Source organism: Nesoenas mayeri, assembly GCF_963082525.1.
Source record: "Nesoenas mayeri genome assembly, chromosome: 11".
NCBI lineage: Eukaryota > Metazoa > Chordata > Aves > Columbiformes > Columbidae > Nesoenas > Nesoenas mayeri.
This window is the reverse complement of record NC_137563.1, coordinates 6,008,829-6,023,770: the sequence shown is the minus strand read 5'-3', so window position 1 is coordinate 6,023,770 and position 14,942 is coordinate 6,008,829. Positions and strand designations below refer to the sequence as shown.

Sequence of the window (14,942 nt, the reverse complement as noted above, 5' to 3'; positions counted from 1 at the left end):
GCTGGGCTCTGAATTAGCTTTAACGGTTCAGGAAAACATTAGTAGCTGTTATAAAGACAGCTTGATAAAGATGTCTGTGCCATATGCAGCAGCAGCAATAAAGAAAGAGGTGAATAAGATGCCTGTATGTGTGAAGAAAGAGATAGACTTGGAAGATGCTATAATATCCCTACAGACGCGGATGGTAATACCTCCTGTGGAGTACCCTGTTTGTTCTGGGTCATTTCTTTTGTAAGAAATGAAGCGGTGATAAAGAGGGGCTAGAGGGAGGACATGAAAGTGTTTAGTGGCCCAGAAGGCAGCTTCAGTATGGGGAAGGCATTAGGGACAGTAGAGCTATTGAGTTATAACGGGAAGGAATAAAGTGTTACAGTGCAGAAGGAACACTGAGCAGTGTTGGGGAGAGGCTTTGCAGCAGTGGGATGTCTGTCAGCAGTGTAATGGGAGGCAGGCTCATCATCCCCTTGGATTCTCCTCTACGTAACGTTGCTGCCAGGCCAAGACACAATTTCACCGGTCTGCGAGCCTCTCTAATGCATTGACATGGGAGCAGAACAATGAACATAATGTGGGAACAGAGTCTTCTCAGACTGGAGCAATGGGGGTGATGTCTGGGTCATGCTGTGTTGGCTTCTCACTAAACTACTCAAGAGCTTCAACCCCGATGTTGGCACAACATTGAGAGGTACCACGACCTTGAGGTCCCATTTTGGATGGGGAAGAAAAGCACTCTGGCTTTGATGTGTCGTTTCTGTCAATATATGTTTTCATCATCTCTGTGATGGGAGGAATATCATGTATTTTATTGGGATGAGAGGGAAAGGCTGTAAGGTTTTGTCTGTTGCAGTTTATAGCACAGTGAGTTTTAAGATAAAAACTACTTTGGAAGTTCCCAGTATTGTTACTTTAAATACTTCAAAGCCACATAGAAAAATAACAAGGCTTTTTATAATGTAAGTATATGAGACCATTTCATGAAATTAAGATGTAACAATTGATTCTTCATGTAACACATAATTAACCCAGAGGGATCACCGTGGTGGATGGCATTATGAAGACAAATACCTTATTAAGACTTTTTAAAACAGGTTAGACACTTTATGAAGAGCATCTGCCTTTACATTAGCCAGAATAAAGTTATAAGTATCATAAATCCTTTTGTTCTAAGGCATGTGTTCCAAGGTAATCACTAGCCAAGATTAGAAAACTATTTTACTCACATAGTGGAATATAGCCAAATAGGTTAAATTTATAGCAGAAAATAGGAGTTGGTTAGACTAAGAGTCTGGTCACTTTTCTGTACACTGGAGTTATTTATACAGGCAAACTTTTTAAATAGAAGTAGAGAGAGAGGAAAAGTGATCCAGGGATTAGGCTGCCAATTTAGGTCCTGCAAAATTTTAACTTCTTGCTTTCCCAGACTGCTTTTAAGACCTAATTCATTTTACACAGATTGTCAGATGGACTTAGAGCCCCACCTCACACTTAATCTCCAGATACCTCTGGCTGTGACTTGTTTTAGGTTCCACAGTGTTCAGATAGCTGGAAAACGTGAGAGAAAGTCATGAATAGACTACTTACAAATTTTCAAGGCACTGTCATGTGGGGTAATACCAGTTAACCTGTTGAAAATAGAGGGAGCACGGAGAAGAAAGGTGCTTTCTTGAATAAAGCACTCCATTTTCATCAACTTAAGGTAATCGCTTATTTTCCTCATGCTGCCCTGTGATCTCTACATGACTGAGCAGTTTCCTAGCTCTGTTCCCTGTCTAGCAAGTAGGAGGCTTCCATATCCTGGAGCGATATTTGTTTTCCTTTAGGATCTAACATGTTGGGTATTTTTCTTTAAGTAAAAAAAAAAATAGCATTGCCCATTGTTTTTGTTAGTTGTAGTATCAAAACTTGCCCACTGGACTGTCTCTTCCAAGAACACACTTCTTCATCTGATGGTACAGGCAGGCTGCTCCTCCCCAGAACTGTCCCCAGTCCTTAGATTAGAACTAGAGACACTTCTGACCTTGTCACTGTGAAACAATGCAGATTCCTCCAAAGTGCTCAGTTCCAGCCTGGCATATCATTCACTCAGCCTCTTCAGTTCTATTTGAGAAGACACTGTTGAACTAGGTAAAAGATTGCTCAGTGTCTGCAAAGAGAGGGATAGCCTGTTGATACTAGTCCAGGTCTATCCAAAGCCTAAAAATAGGTTCCTAGCATGTCACACAATAATGAATGAGACAGAAAACCAATGTTCTACTCAACTTTATTGGAAAACAGAACTCTGCAAAGAATAGCATCTTCCTATATGTTTTGTCTGTGGAAGCAAAATATCCTCGTTTCTCTTTCTCTTTTTGTTCATCTTTTGTTCTGGACATGACCACCTTTCACATTTATGGCTATTCAAGAAGCAGCCTGGCAAAGCTGGGCTTTCTGGTACCACCTTCGGTCTCATACAGGAATGCAGAACAGGTAAAACAGCATTCAGTGGACATGGAAGCATTCCTCTCTGTATGAGTGTGCAGTCTTTGGGTTGGTGGAAAGCAAAAGTCACCCCTGTGCTCCTCCTGGATAGTTTGCAATTTGTTGACACAAAACATGAGATAGCAGTGTATGGAATAGAGTAAACAAGCAAATTGGCCAGCCGAGGCTGGCAAATTTGTCAAATGCAACACTAATATAATGTCTTTGACTCTTCCAACACATTATGAGCTTGCCATGCATTGAGGATTGAGTCGTTCCTGGGAGCTGATTAAGGAAGGGAGAAAAGATGCTGAGGGAGGAGCAAAGAAGTTTGGAAAGGAGTAAAGGATGGAGGGAATGGACAGGGAGACAGTTGTGGAAATACTGTGAGGGCAGTGTGTGGAGATGGGAATGTCAGACCAATAGCTAGTCAGGATACCAGGAAGGTGGAGGAAACACTTTCCTGCACCAGGTCTGGAGAATTCATAAGCTAAATAATTGTTTTTCTTGAGAACTTGGCCAGAAGTTTTTCTATATGTTAAATCCCTAGTTCTCCTATGAGCAGGTTGTTCAGGACTCTTTCTCCAGCAGATTGGAGGGAGAAGTTATTTCATCTTGTCATACACTGCGTTCCTTGAACAGTGTTGCCTGTAACATAAGTATCATTAACCAGGTAAAGAGTCCCTTTGAACGATTAAAATAATTACTGTTTCTTTGCTTCTGTACCCAAGAAGTTTGCTCAGCCAAAACAGCAGCTGAGTTCAGCAAAGTTTAGTGCAGGGATTCAAGGCAAATTGGGCCTTATTTCCTCACTGTGTGGCCAAAGTACCAGCTGTAATGAGGACAGACATTTGGAGCAAGACACACCTCTCCAAGGGTGAGAAGGGGGTAGAAGTTTCCATTAGTTTTTCTCTTGTTATCATTCCTTTATATCAGCATCCATTGACCTCAACCACCCTTCCTTCTTTCTCACCCTTTTATCTCTCCCGTCCTTTTATCTTCTCTCTGTAACTCCAGCCCCTCTCATCTTTCTTTCTAGAAATTCCTGCTAGCTTTTTCTTTTCTTGTTTCTTCAGCCTTTGCTGCTTGCTCAATCCTCTTGAAATCTTTTGGCCCAAATTCCATCCACATCCCTTTAACTTCATCTGTTTTGCATGCCATACCTGCTGCTTAAGGATCATGAGAAAACCTGGCTCATTCCCCACTGTCCTCGTTGCCTAAATAGCCAGTTCTGAGACGTGTGTCTGCATATTTTCATTCACAGGGGTTGAAAGGACAATATCTTTCAGGGCTGGCCCAAGCTAAAATTAAGGTTGCAGACACAAGGCACCAAATGTTTCATTCAGCTCCCTGGTTTGTCCTCTAGAGCCTCCAAATGGTTTCAATTAATATTCCAAGGGAGAGCTCACTGATGTGATTAGTGAGAAACCAGACTGTCAATTTATTTATACCCAGCCTTAGGGCACAACCGTTGTGAATGTGTAAAGCTATTGAGATGCAGAGAATATTCTGTAAGTATGCATGTATATGTATTGACTGGAAGTGAGTTTGCAGGGAAAAGCTGTTGCCCCAAGGACTGAACAGCGACAAAAAGTGGGAGAGGCCGCTGAATTGTCCCCGCTGCATGCCAAAGGTCTCTTTTCTCTGAGCACAGAAAACAATTGATGCCTCTGAAATTTTCTGTCTACTTGTGTTTATTAGTATTTTCTAACTCTAATTTTACTGTAGCTCTAGTTACCCTTGTGAAGAAATTTCTAATTGAACTTCTGGAGTCCTTCCACCTTCTTCAACAATATCTGTGTTATGAAATTATTGCTGCCTTTGGCTGTGGGAGTGTTTAAAGCATATAAGTAATGAATAATAAAGCTTTTTCCATTGCATTGTCATTTAGCCTGTGAAGCATTTTAAGGACAAGTTGAGAGATATTAGAAACATTTTGTTGTAGATATTTATTTGATGCATCAATGCTGAGTGTGAATGCACAGTTTTTCCAGTATGATCTGGTCAATTTTGTTTAGGAAAATTTGTATTGGCAATATCCTGACCAAGTGATAAGTCAAGGAATAGCTTTTTTTTCCTGCTTCCCAGTTTCCTATTAGTATGAGAGTGTCACTCATAGGTGAGCATCCTACTGCTCCAGCTGTTATGCTAGCAACAGTTTTGGCAGAAGAAGAAATAAATTAATTGGTCTAACTAGACCAAGAGTTAATAGACTAGGTCTCTGTTTCATTCATCTGAGCGGCCCCATCATTTACCTCTGCATTTTGTTTGTTCCATGAAAAATAAATATATCCAGAACTTGCTCTATTAGATGTAACCTCCTCCCATGATGTCTCTTGCAGTATGAAAATATGAAAAGGGATTAGGAAAAGTTGTTTAGCTCCATTATTCTCTATAATAGGCAGGAAACAACCTGTTATCCCTTAACATACCTGCAAAAGACTGCATGACAGGTCCATGGAACCAGTGGACACATTTGTGTTGTGCAGTGGAGTGTGATGCATCACGTTAGTGCTGGTCCAGACTGGTACTTTGATGTAACAGCAGAAACTGTGTGGGGATATGAGCTGGTCATCAAAGTAGGATAGCTTTGTTAGGAGGTTTCTGAGGCTGGAATTATTAGGACTGATGAGCTTGTCTGCAGCTTTCTGGTGCAGTGATCCTGTTTCCTGCTTTAGAATTTGCTTAGATTCTGTTGGTTTGGAAGCCTTTGCACCATGCCCCACTGTTTATATAGATGTATCCAAAGGAGGACAGAGCCATAAAGCATTGCTAGAGAAAAAGATGGGGTCACAGAGAATTCAGCCCGGCAGGACACTGCAGGGGAGCTGCTGTCAGGCACAGCAGCTGTGGCAAGCAGATCACATACTGTCACGAGACGTAGAAGTAACACAGCTTTGCTGCCATGGAGTTGTCTCTCCCATCAGCTTCTTAAGCAAACCGAGCTGGACCTCTTTTACTGTTCTCTTTTTCTTGCTTGCATTTCTTGTATGATATTTTCACAACTCTGAATTGTAAGCACAGTCTCAACATTTTTACAACTGTGTGTGCTGCAAAGCTACAAGGGAAGTGCCTGGAGACCAGGCTTTCCATTCAGCAATGCAAGTGGGACTGATTATTAACCACTACATCAGCTCCTGGCATTGCTGGCAGATGCCATCAATAACATTAGTTTGATCCATCAGTTCTGTCAACAGCTTCAGTTTAATGGTACCCATGCTGTGCACCTCCAGCTCCACCCTCTGAGAGCTGAGGAGGGAGGAAGGAGAGGGGGAGAGAATTATCTGTGTTAAAAAATAAAAGTCTGTCTGTGTTTGAAGTGAAAAAGTGTGTTAACAAGTAATGCTCTAGCTGAGGTTTCCAGCTGTTACTCCTGAGCTGTCTGGTATCAAAGCAATATGGGTCCATTGTGCAGCAGATAACTCCAGTGCACGAGCAATTACTGTCTGAGGCTTCTGAGGTATATTATAGTTTTATTATTATTATTTCTCTGCTCATAGTTTCTTAAGGCCTCTTCATATCCTGAATAAAGCTCTAGGGAATCATAAAGCCACAGGCTGAGTTTTAACATAGTCACTATTCGCATCTCCTGGATTGATAGGTATTTAGTGTGTTGCCTTGATCTTGGAAGCAAGACCCTGAGATGCACCCCAGGGAAAGCTGTGAGACGTTCTTTTTATTTTTGCCCCTGACAAAATAACTCTTTTCCAGTAGAAATGGCATATTTTTGCTCAGAAATATCACCACTTCTGCCTGCCGGTTCTAAGTCATGCCGCACTAAAGTGTCTTATGTCTTTTAAAGTAAAATAATAAGCTGTCTAGGAATCTATGTAGAGCTGCTAAGCACCCTTGTTGTTTCACATTAATGACCCTTGGTTCCCATAAGCTTCTCCCTCTGTTTTCTTACTATTATTAATTATTGCTATAGTTCATTGTATGTAGATTTTGCATAGCAAAGCTTGCAGTGAAGCTGAATAGGATGGAGGGAAGAAATGGTGCAGGAGATTTGCCCACTGTGATAAAAACTCTTAAAAGACTGTTCAGAGAGAAGTAGTCAGTTCTCCAGAGACTCTAGACCCTGCCTAGCACTGGGGCTATGTTTTCTCAAATTGTGTGCTCTTCTGGGCAGGTAATGTGCTTATCTAGTTGTCCAACCACTCAGTTTATGCTTCAGCTCTGTATTTTGTGTTTTTCAGTTTCATCATCGTAATTACAGATTCATGTTTTTCTCACAGGGTCTTGGAACGTCTTTACTATAGGAAAACATATTTGTGATCAGATAGGGTATCTGTAATAGATGATATTTGCATATGCTGGAACCGCTATCCAAGGAGTTTGTGTCCTCTAACAAAAATGCAGAAAATAAGCTTTGCCAGAGAGCTGCAGAAGTTTATGTGAGAAATCTCCTGTTTCATCCATCTACCTGCGTATTTTTGGCTCTGAAATAATCTTTCAGTTCTATGGAGCTACTCAGGTGTAGGGATCCCCAAACAGTTTAGAAATACAACAGCTTTATACAGAAAATAAAAATCAACATGAGATCAGAGCTCAGCCTGTCATGGGTTACCAGAACACATCCTGTCCTCGTTACCCTTAAGATGTCCACTAACTAATATCTAGCAGAGGTCAAGTGCAGGCCATGCTGGCATGGAGCTCACACCATGGGCAAGGCTGGTGTCAGGACTGTGAGGGGGAACTCCTGGGAGCTTCTGAGGGAACAAAGAGTTTTGGAAATGGAGCTGGAGCTCCCATCAGACGATTGGCTGCAGAGCTGTTTTGTGCTCCAAAAGCACACGGTGCTGATTTTGGCCACATTTGTTCAGCAATGGATTCAACCCCTGATGTGTTAGCATTAAGTAGTACATGTGACTGGGTCACTAAATGCCAAAGATGAGGAATTTTGCAGTTTCTTAGTTCCTTTTTCATGTATCTGAGCTGTGTTGGTCTCCTATCCTCTCTCTGCATGCATGAAACTGCCATCAATTACATTGACTTACTCCTATGCAGGCCCTTGATGTGTTCCTTCTTTGCTAGATATTTATTTTATTTTTTTGTAATGAGTGAAAAAACAGACAAACAAACCCAGGCTATTCATAATCAGGGTTCTTCCAAGCGAGCATCCACAGCTTGGAGGAATCTTCCCTTGAAAGATGATGTTGATAATCCAAACCCTGTTTATGCTTTTCCTTCTCTGCTTGTCTCTGCTAGAGAGACATCAGCTTTTAATTGACTGAGAAATTCCTTGGAGGTGTTTGTTATTTTGCAATTACTTTGCAATTGATTTTCTTAAAAAACAATTCATAACTTGTTAAAGATCTCTTCCCCTCTCTCTCCTCCCTAGTTTTCCATCTTTACCCAGTTTTTGCAATTGTAGAACGTATGTGGTTTTTTTTCCTTTGCTTAGGGAGATGACTCCTCTGCAGAGAGAAAGAAAAAAAATTAGTCCTAATGATTTGTAAAAATGGATTTACAGTCAGGTCCTCTTGGGATCTGAGTTTAATTCTTATAGTGACTTCTTCTATAGTCAAGACAGTTAAACTATTTGTCTCCATTTCTCCGTTTGTAAAAGAGGTCATTTTAGAATAGCTTCTGTTGACCAAGTGCTGTCAGTTAATTTGTAAAAGATTCTTTAAGGGAAACTTCTGTATGCAGTAAATGTGAAGGAAACCCTCATTCAGAACGTTAAGAATTATGCTTCTTAGGTAAAGCAAACCCGACTCCTTCTATGTGCCTGCAAATTGCACACTCAGCACTGAGACTTTCTGCCTCTCTCCATCAGGGCCTGCAGCTGGGAACTCAGGAGCTGGAGGAGATGGGGAGCAAGTTTTGCCTTGGTTTGCTCATTCTACATCTCAAATCCCTGCCCTGCAGCAAGGAAGTGATGGCTCAGGCAGCACTTCTGCTGGATCTGGAGGAGGAAATAACAGACCGGACACAAAGGTCAGTGACAGTAATATTGAGAGGGTTCTCCTGTGGGAATTAAATTGGTGGGGATGTGTTTTGGGTTTCAGTCTGCAGAAATGGATTCTCCTTATGGCTGAGATTTGCGTCTTGGGAACTGGAGTGTATTGAAAGTAATTGGAAATGAAGATACAATTAACTCCCAAAGAAACTACTAAAACAGTGGTTCTGTGCCCTGCAGCCACCCATGTGGATAGAAAATGTGAAAGAAAAGAGCCTGATTTCTCTTTTCCAGTGAAATTTCCGTTTTGCTATTGAAACTGATTACTGAAGCATAGGGTTGGTACTGCCCCAGAAAAATGGATCAGCCGGAAACATTTTTCTGTTCATTGGAGTGTGAGGTGATGTTCTGTCCATTCCATATCCTCTGCGGAGAGAATTTCTTGCAAGGAAGACATTCTCTAAGAGCTGCAGGGTAGGGAACAAATATTGCAGACTTGAAAAGGACATTGATAGCATGATTTAGAAGCTATAGGCCTGATTTAGCAATAATACTCCCAGAAATTTGCTTTTTTTTCTCTGAATTGAGTCCTGCAGGCATTTAGAACATAGATTTGTGACTTTTTGATGCATAGGAAGAAGGCATGATCCCACTGGTTATTGAGGAGGTGGGTTTTTTTTTCAAATTGCTAAATTAATTTATATGCTTCCTACATTCAACAGGATGCATTTAAGTGCGGTTGCCCTTTTATAAATATATGGTGAATTTGACTTGGTTAAGTGTCAGAGTATGGGACTCTTCAGCTTGAATTTGTGATGAAGCGGAAACATATCTATTCCTTCTAGGCCACCATCACTTGTTAGTGCTATGTGCAAGACCATATGCTTGCAATAATGTTTTTCTAAGACTAATGGAGAAAGAAAACTTAGTGAAGTGATATGATTTGAAGCTCCCCAATGGCTCTGTCATCAAAGAGCTCTCTCAGCTTCATCAATGAAATGCAAGTTTTTCAGTTGCAGAAATGCCCCCGTAATTTATAGCAGGTTTCTAGTCTTCCCCCTGCAGGAATACTTAACCGACATTACTACCACCTGTTCCTCATGCTGAAAACCATTCTTACAAGCTTGTTCGCAGTTTTTAATGTTTATGAGGGACAATGAAAAAAGAGGGCTAAAATGCAGAGACGTTCCTTTGTATTAGCTGTGCTCACTTGTACATTTGAACATATAATTCAAACAATTAAGGTGTATGCTGAACACCATCCATGTTGGGGACAGCCATCTGACAAATCATTGGTATATCTTTAGAAAGAATTACTAAGAATTAGTGTCTGGCTAGGTGGGTGGTTTTGAGATATAAATCAAACTCTCACTTTTGAACTGGAGCTAGAAGGGCCCTTGTGTGAAAATAACTTATGGGAAGAAAAACATCGAACTTTGACTGGCCTCAGACACTGAAAAAAAAAAAGCCATCTGGTCAAAATAACTCAGTGAGCATTTTCCCTGATCTTTGTACTCTTCCATTACTTGTTCCTTTAGTTGGTTTATATATTTATATGTCAGTTTTCCTGAGATTGTATGGTAGTTGATCAGTACCAAAATAATAGTGAGAAGTTTTCTAATTATCAATATTTTAAAAGAAGTTAACAAACAAACAAAAAAGCTTCCCTTGTTTTGTAAAAGTCTCATGTTATTCCAAATGTGTCTATGGTAGCTGAAAGCAAAGCCTTCTATTTCGTCAAGTTTGCCCAACATATTAGTGAATAACTCTGTGGCATCCAGAGATGCAATGTCACTGCTAAAAGGCAACGTGACAGTTACTTACTCTTTTTCACTCCACTGGGTATAATTGCAGATTTTTGTGAAATTTTAGTAGCTTAGGTGCAATTTGCTACCATTTCCAGACCAGGTAAACAACTGAGTTGTTTAATCCCACCTAGATATGTCATATTGCAGGAGTTTGTTGCAGGAGGTTGGGGTGAGGGAGAGGCAGGGACCAAAGGGTTTGTTAGCATATTCGTTTTTAAAAAAATCAATAATTTGTGGAAAATGATTGTACAATATATTGATTCTTATTCAGAAAATTAATACTTAACTCTTGGGTTTCTGTGAGTCTACCCAAGAGAATTGCATGGTTTGATTTTAGTGGGAATAGGAGCCCTGCCAAAATCAGTGGAAGAATGCAGAATACAGAGAGCACATTCATACGAGCAGGAGGGCAACTATTTTTCCACCTCTCTGCTTACAGACTTTGGGGAAAAAAAATGAAAAATCTCCCTCAAAACATTTATTTGGAGGAAGCTGAGGAGTACCACTCAGTCTAATCTAAATCTGTAAAGTTTAAGTCTAATCTAGCTCTTTCAGGTATCACAAGGAGGTCACCAGATCCTTGCAAGCTTATTGGTGGTATATCATTGAATCAATGGAAATTATACTCTACTGCTTCCTAGAGTAGTCCCATCTTTATGCATTTAAGGAGAAAGAAATATTTGTAGTTTGAAACTAGCTCTGTTGTCTTCTGAGGTTACTACACAAATGCACAGCATCCTTGAATTCTTTCTATATTCCCTGTGTCTGAAAGTGTGAGTAGATATGAATGAAAACAGCTGAATTTTTTTGTGCCTTTGCCAAAGCAGAGTCAGAATTGGGGATCCTTCAGGTGCAGCCCAGGAAAAGTCTGGGCAGTTACCTTGTGCAGTTTTTTCTTATGTGCTTTACATTATGAATAGTGGTGGCTTTAAACAGCGTGCAGGCTTCCCCTATTCCAGAAGTCTGCACTGTCCAGGGAATTATATGCATAATAGATATTTCAGTGGGAAGCTGATGTTTTCTGACAAAGTGTGTCCCAAAGGCTGCCTAGAAAAAGGTACAAATAAGGGTAATTTTTATCAGTGCAGTATTCACCAATATCAAAATAAAAGAATTACATTGTTCAATCTTGATGGAAAAGCAAGCTTTGTTCAGTTATTAGGGTTTTGTTTTGTGGAAAGAAAGCTGAAATTAAACTGTGAGCAGCGTGCATTGGATGTAATGTGTTTCCTAAGTACACATTTCTGAGCGCCCATCTCTGTAGTGCTCTGTGTGACAGGTCAAGCCATGGAACAAGAAGTTAATCCAGCACTGGATATAACTGACTCCCAGATGAAATGTCTCATTGTAAAGGTACATAGATCAAGAGCTGTGGAGCCAGAGGTCTCTTCTGTTGTGAAATCCCTGTAGTTTGTGTCCTGCATTTGCCTCTCATTTCCCTGGTGTCTGGTGTGCGTGGCATTGACTTGGCATCTCAGCGTCTCCCTCTGACAGTAAATAATTTCACCTGTCAAGGTTTATAACTGTATATGTCTTTTAATTTTCCTCTTCAGGCTGTCTCAGCTCTGAGTGTTTTGCGGTCTTATTCTTTCACCGCTGCTGTGAAGGAGATAGGGAGCAGGCTGGATCCTGCCTGCTTCCCTGGAATAAACTATTTGCTGTGCACATTATACAGCCCTGTCAGAGTCAGTGGTCAGTAAGCTGGAGCATGGTAATAGCTGTCAGGGAAGTGACTGGTCTAATGGGGGCATCATGTGTGAATGGGAGATTTCTCACACCTGACCAGGTCCATTGTGTTCAATGTACTGTCTGTGTGAGTCAAAGAAAGGTGGAAGAAAACTTTAGCAGACCTGTGTTTGGTACCCAGGTGAGAATTTCTTCCTGTCCCCAGCCTACAGTCTGTGTTTCCCCTAAAGCATGAACAGTAAATGCAGTCATTTACAAGCATGAGTGGGTTAGCAGTTGGAAACTGCATCAGTGGTGCTGTGCTACTAGCAGGACAGTAGATTGTTTCACAAAGAACTGGGAAATCTTTGGATATCATGAAGTTGACCTAATAGATCCGTGTCCCTGGTCCTCAACGTGCCATATGGCAGCTGTCTTTTGAACGTGACAAAAGATAAAGTGTAAGATGCAGTGCACACATAAGATATATTAGAGCTACAATGTGTGATTGTGAGAAAGATGGAATGAATTACTCTATGACATTAGGTCTAGGTATTAGCTGGTCTCTTAATTAGCAACCTGTGCTCCTAGGTCACTTCTATTCACTCTTACACTTATTCAGGCATTATCACCCTCATGTTGCACAAGACCTACTTAGAAACTCAGTTGTTTGTGGCTTCTCTTTTGAAAAGTGATATTTAGGTGCTTTTCTGAATCAAATAGCCTTTTTTCACCAGTGGTCTTACGGATGCTCTGACATGGTCAAAGGCCAAATATACGGAGAATTTGCTGGGCTTTGAAGCCACCTTTAAAAAAAAAACAAAGCAAAGCATTGGGAGCTGGTACAGGCACTTTATTCTGCCCTTTCCCAAATGTGGCCTCACCAGCATGCTATTGCCATGCCTTAGGAAGAATCACTAATTTTGTGTTTCCAGCCTCCCACTGTGCCTTGCCGTCAATTCTGGCATTCAGCAGCTTTCTGCTGGGAAAATGAAATGCCAGCTTGTACTTCGGACATCATGTTTTTTGATAACAGGTTTCATGCCTCATTTGCTGTAAAAGCAATTAGGTTTTAAGTCAATGCTGTCCAGGTAACTTCACATTTGTCAAGACCACAAAGAGGATGAGAACTGACTGTTCCCTTAAAGGAGGTTTGAGAGACAGAGAAAGCAAGAGCAACTCGCACTATAGGTAATTCTCCCCTTCTTCCTCATGGTTTGAACTGATGGCACATTCCTTTATTTTATTTTTCTCTGCCCTTCAGGTTGTGCTAGGTAATGTTTTGCATACAGTGCAGCAATTGTAGCCATTTGTTCTTGGGATACGTCTTATATGTTGAGATAGGCTTTTGCAAAGTCATTATGCATTTTCAGCTGACTCAGATATTATTAATCTCATGTGTTTCTTCATCATTTCTTACCTTTCTTGAGCAGAGCCAAATCGTTCTCCATCGCAGATGGTAAATATGTCTAGCTCTGCTATTAATCAAAAGCAGAAGGGTAAATCACTGCTCCGGTCCTTTGTCCAGAGGTAATCTTTTCATCTTCCATACGCTGAGTAGGGTTAGATCGGTCACTGTATGGATAGCAAATCCAAGAATTGACAAGAAGGATTTGCAGATCATTTGAAACCATGCCTGCTCTTCTACGCTGCATTGATGCACCATTGTGATCCTGGGTAGTATTGAGCTGTTCTATTTCCCATCTTTTCACTATAATGCACCTTCCCCTGATTATGGCTGTGCAAGCAGTTCCACTCATCTTTCAAGCTATGTGGCCAAAATGTGATTTAGATCAAACTAAAGCGAATTTGGAGAGATGAAACAGACAAGAGAGGAAAGTTCAAGCAACGAAATAATACAGATGGAGCAAAGTATGCTCACATAGTTTGGAACACCTTTAGTACATCTTTGAATAGAAGAAATGTGGCATTATACTTGTGTGCAGTGATAAGAAATTGCTCCTTGCCTGGTGGTTGGGGTCTTCCTATAGTTACAGGTGAATGTCAGTGTCATTCCTTCAAGTTGTATTTGTTTTCATTATACAAACTGGAAGAAATTTCTGCTGAAGAGTTTGAGTGCAAGATGGTGCTTCACCCTGCAAAATACCCCATTGTGTCACAGTCTGGTTGTACCAGCAGCTGTGGCATCCAGTCCTCTGAGACAGACTGGACAGGTGGAGTCGTCTGGCACGTGGATGAGATGAAAGTGTTCTTTCATCACTTAGTGAATTTAACCTCACGGGGAAAAGAATCAACAGGAATTATTTGACTGTTTTGATCCAGTTTTTTATTTGATTGAAGCTTCATTTTTCTTTCAGTAAATATCTGGTGCATTCTCAACCTTGATCATCTGTAGACATTAAATACCTTGTGGCAGCTTTAAGGAGAGGAGGTTGTTTATTGATTCTGTTTTTTAGCTTAGTCATAGATTTTACTGCTGGGAAAGGAATTTGAAATTTCTCCTGTGTTATGAGCATGTCTGGATGTGGTATTTCTGCATTTGGATGCTGGAGAGAGAAGTGCTGTGGAAATGCATTTGCCTAAGTAAGCCCAACTACCATGTCACATCAGCGGTGCAGAACATGGGGCAAAAGGAGTGTCTAGTGTATTTCATATAACACTTGTGAGAGCACAGTCTAACATTAACAAAATGTGACAGGTATGAGAGTAGCTTAAACTTGCCTTTAGAGTGGTCTCATGTTGATGTAACCATTTAGGATCAGTTCAGGAAATGCCTTAAGTCCTGACTATCGTATAGCAGTTTCCAGTGATCTTTCACAGTGATGTTGCAGAAAAGTGATATCTTTTTGCCCCACTCCCACCACCTCCAGGGTCTGGCCTAAGGAATTGCTTTCTCTGCTATTGAGAGGAAAAACCCTCAGATCTTGAGTTTGGAATCATTATAGGCTTCAGATTTTATTGTTGTTATATGCCTTGATAATCATGTTGTCTAAATAAGAATGTGAAACTTCCATCCACCTCTTTATCCTTCTTATCCTGCACTCTTCAGCATCTCTCCTTTGTTATTGTGAGATTACAGGCCCAGCGAATTCTTTGGAGGCTCAGCCAAGCAATACAGCCAATAATGAGTATATTTGGTATTCAGAAGG

The 14,942-nt window shown here is 40.8% G+C and overlaps 1 protein-coding gene across 1 annotated transcript in view; it reads left to right on the top strand.

Moving 5' to 3' along the window:
• AGBL1 (AGBL carboxypeptidase 1) overlaps positions 1 to 14,942 on the top strand; it is a gene marked incomplete at both ends in the record, with an annotated part of 273,751 nt that overhangs the window by 181,667 nt on the left and 77,142 nt on the right. Inside the window, one exon of the mRNA XM_080351007.1 lies at positions 8,237 to 8,397. Coding sequence (XP_080207133.1) covers positions 8,237 to 8,397 — 161 coding nt within the window. The remainder of the gene's footprint in view (positions 1 to 8,236; positions 8,398 to 14,942) is intronic.